The sequence below is a fragment of the Charadrius vociferus genome, unplaced genomic scaffold (genome assembly GCF_000708025.1).
Source record: "Charadrius vociferus isolate BGI_N301 unplaced genomic scaffold, ASM70802v2 scaffold69, whole genome shotgun sequence".
NCBI classification, from domain to species: Eukaryota; Metazoa; Chordata; class Aves; order Charadriiformes; family Charadriidae; genus Charadrius; species Charadrius vociferus.
Window position 1 is genome coordinate 352,625 of NW_009649937.1, and position 3,387 is coordinate 356,011.

The 3,387-nt window shown below is 49.0% G+C and overlaps 1 protein-coding gene across 1 annotated transcript in view; it reads left to right on the forward strand.

The window, feature by feature from the left end:
- The window catches only part of FAM207A (family with sequence similarity 207, member A), a 62,166-nt gene that overhangs the window by 5,438 nt on the left and 53,341 nt on the right, over positions 1–3,387 (forward strand). Inside the window, exon 2 of the mRNA XM_009891402.1 lies at positions 1,654–1,762. Within this exon, the coding sequence (XP_009889704.1) occupies positions 1,654–1,762 (109 nt within the window). The remainder of the gene's footprint in view (positions 1–1,653; positions 1,763–3,387) is intronic.

The following is a 3,387-nucleotide window of genomic DNA, read 5'->3' on the forward strand; positions in this document are numbered from 1 at the left end:
TGGCTGATGCGGCGGTGTGCCGCCTGCCCCGCCAGCGGAGAGGGTCGGCGCTCGATCCCCACGCCGTCCTAGCCCCGCTCGGTCTCTCGAGTTTCTGGGACGCCACGGAGTCCACGCGGTGGCCGTCACGGGCCCAGGACCCTCGCGGGGTGTCACCGTACCGCCAGGCGTAACTCTGCAGGGTGCCTAAGGACACCCTTCACACTGGACACGGTGAAGCACTGCTGGTAGCTGACAGGTTCTCAGAGGGGCAAGAGATTGAGTGAAATTGTTTCCTGAAGGCCGATCTCCTTTTTCTGCTTAGAAAAGTCATGTTATACCCTTGATGCTGTTCTTGCGGCCTTGAAGCTGCTGTGGCAGTCTTTGCTAGGCAGCTGCTTGTCTCTCATGCCACGTACCACCACTGGGAACGTGCCGACAAGGGCACGGCTCATCAGAACACGCAGGGAGCCTGGAGCTTCAGGACTCCAGCACAAGGTTCTGCCTCTGCACCGTGGGAGCCCCAACGTGCTACTCCGATGGCGGCTATTGCCGCTCTGCACCAATCAGCCATGATGATGGAACTGCAAAAAAGGGCCCAGCCTCTGGAGATGTGGCGCCTGCCATAGCATCCCCAGGCCTTTAGCATGCAGAGAGGAGAACCTGCTTAGGGAGGTGGTGGTGGCAGAGCGTGCCAGTACTGCTCCTGCTGCTAGGGGAGAGGATGCCTGTGCTGCATCTCGGTGGTGTAACCTGGATGCAGTAGTGGGGATCATTACCAGCAAGTGTTGGGAGTGGAGGGGTAAGAGGCTGCCTGGCTCATTTTGCAGTGGTTCTCTTTGATTTCAGGTTACAGCAGGTGGAGATAAGCTGTCAGTTTACACACGATTATTTAAGAGATTTAGACTATGTCTGGTTTCACCAGCTGTGTTATTAATACACAGTTCATGTTAAAGCTAGGTGTCTCCCTCAGCCCCCTCACAGCAAAGGCACAGAACAGCAGTAAATGGGTTTTATGCACCTACAGCTTTCCTTGTGAGGGGGGAGGAATAGGCTGTGTCATATACAGCTAGTTTTACACCACTATAAAGTTATGTGTTGGTGCTGGGAGTTGACAGGCTATTGGCTAAAAATAATAATTCTTCTAAGCCAACCAGAGAAGCTACTGCGAAGCATAGGACTTAGAGAGGTAATGCATGCTTAAAGGAACTAGTTGCTGAAGATTTGGTAAGTTGCTAGTAGTCACTGAATCTGCTTAATGTCCATCGATTTAGGATTTAGGCCCCTAATCTGCTCCTTTGTTACTTATCTGTATTGCTACATACTGACGTACCTGTAATAAATCTGGCTTTTCCTGAGGATGCTGTTCACAGTTCTCTTAGGAATAACACTGAATTCACTTGAGTGAGGTGAGATTGAGTTCAGGTAGAAATCTGTTAGGACTAGAACAATCCAAAACGTGACTTTGTGAAACATCCTTCTCGGTGGAAGAGCCTAGGGGGGCCAAGCCAGTGACTTACCTACTCCTGTCTGCTCAGGAGAGGCACCTGTACACTACCACTGGTGTGTGCACCCTGCTTCCATCTAGATGGTGCTGCATTTGATTTATTTTTTTAAATGAATGGTGCCTGGTGATGTTTGTAATGACCCTGCTTAATGTTTCTTTTTGGTAAGGACTGGGACTTCTCATCTTCTGGTGTCTTTTCTGGGCTGAAGATTGACCCTGATACTCTAGTAAAGAAGCTTGACTTGGACTCCAGAAGCATCATTTCCTCCAGAACAGGTTTGTTGTTACATTTTGAATATGTGCCACCTCAAATTGTAAGCAAAGACACCGGGGACTGTATTTGCAGTGGCTGTCAGAAAAAGCGCAGGAGAATCGAACCCAAACACAGCTTTCTGTGTTCTTGCCGTGCCTTTTGAAGGAAGTGGTTTCTGTTTGGGGTTGGAGGAGGGAGAAATGCACGTATGTGCTTAGTGCTCCCTGGGTGGGGAACTAGCTTCAGGCTACCTGACTGCTGCTGGGCTGTGCTGTGCAGCTGGAGCCCCCACCTGTGGGATGTCCTTATTCATGTGGGATGTCCTCATGCAGCCAAAGGCTCCTGGCCCCCAGGGGCTGAGGGGACAACAGAGCCCAGGCTGTGACCTGATGTCCAGGCTTCCTCTGTGGCTGCTTTTGCCTCACCAGCAGCTGCCATTCATACCCTAATATTTTGTCAGCAAGTTGCTTGTTGTGCATCAACAGTGCTATACCCACGGCAGCCTGATTGCAGCCAGTTCTCTCCTCCTGTGCTTTGCTGTTGCTAGGTCGCTGGCTCAAGGACTCCTGGGTGGGAGAGTCCCCCTCAGCAGGGAGTATTTGGAGTGAGAGTGGGAACAGGGAGGACATTATAGAGCCTTTTGTTTTCTAGTCAAAAGAGGAAATGCTCCTTTTAGCTGCTTAGTGGCAGATGGAGCTTTGTATCTGCAACCGGGTTTCAGCTCTCCAAGTAGAAACTGATGGCACAGCAATTTGTCCTGGTGCAGAATATGCGTGTGACTCCCAAATACCTTGTTTGCAAACTAAATTAATTTCTTCTCTCCATGCAGATTAATACTTCTATAGTGACTTTATTTGCATGTCCAGGGCTACAAACAAACCCAGTAACCACGCATGGGCTAGTGGTTACCCGAGCAGTGGGGAGCTGTAGCAGCCATAGCCCACTGGTCACATTTGGTCACAGAATGAGAGAATGGGAAGGTTGTGTGAGGACTCATTTGCTGGAGATGCTTGCCCTCTGCACGGAAACCTTGGTGAAATGTATTGTTTTCAAAACAGTGAGCTCATTGTTCATAATTGTCCTGGGAAAAGGACATACATGCATATGTGTGTGCATGTGAACATAGCCGTCTCTTTAATTAAATTAGACAGCATGTTGTTGAAGGCCGACAGCCTGCACTCCTAGCCTTTCATTGCAGGCTACAGCTGTACATGTCTGGTTTATAAATAGACCTCTGCTGCTGGTCCCTGTGCAGTACTGATCATGCAGATGTGTGGTGCCTGGATATGTTTAACCCTCTCTTAAGACTGCATGCTGGCTTCCTGCAGACAGTGATGCTGACCCCAATGCTTTGTGCTCCCTCCCACTTTCCAGATGATCATCTAAAAATAGCTGTTCATTTGGGGGCTCAAAACTGCAATTCAATGAGGCAAAAGGATGATTTTTTTTTTTTTTTTTAAATCTTCCCAAGCTGCTGTGCCCTTTCTTCTTGTATCACTGTGGAGCCATGTGGAGGCTTTTTCATTATGGAAATAAATTCATTTTTTGTGTTAATTCAGTGAACTGTAACTAGGCTGTTCATACAATGGCAGACACCCTGGAGTTAGAAAAGAGATTCTAGGCAGACGTGCTTTGTCTCCTGGGATGT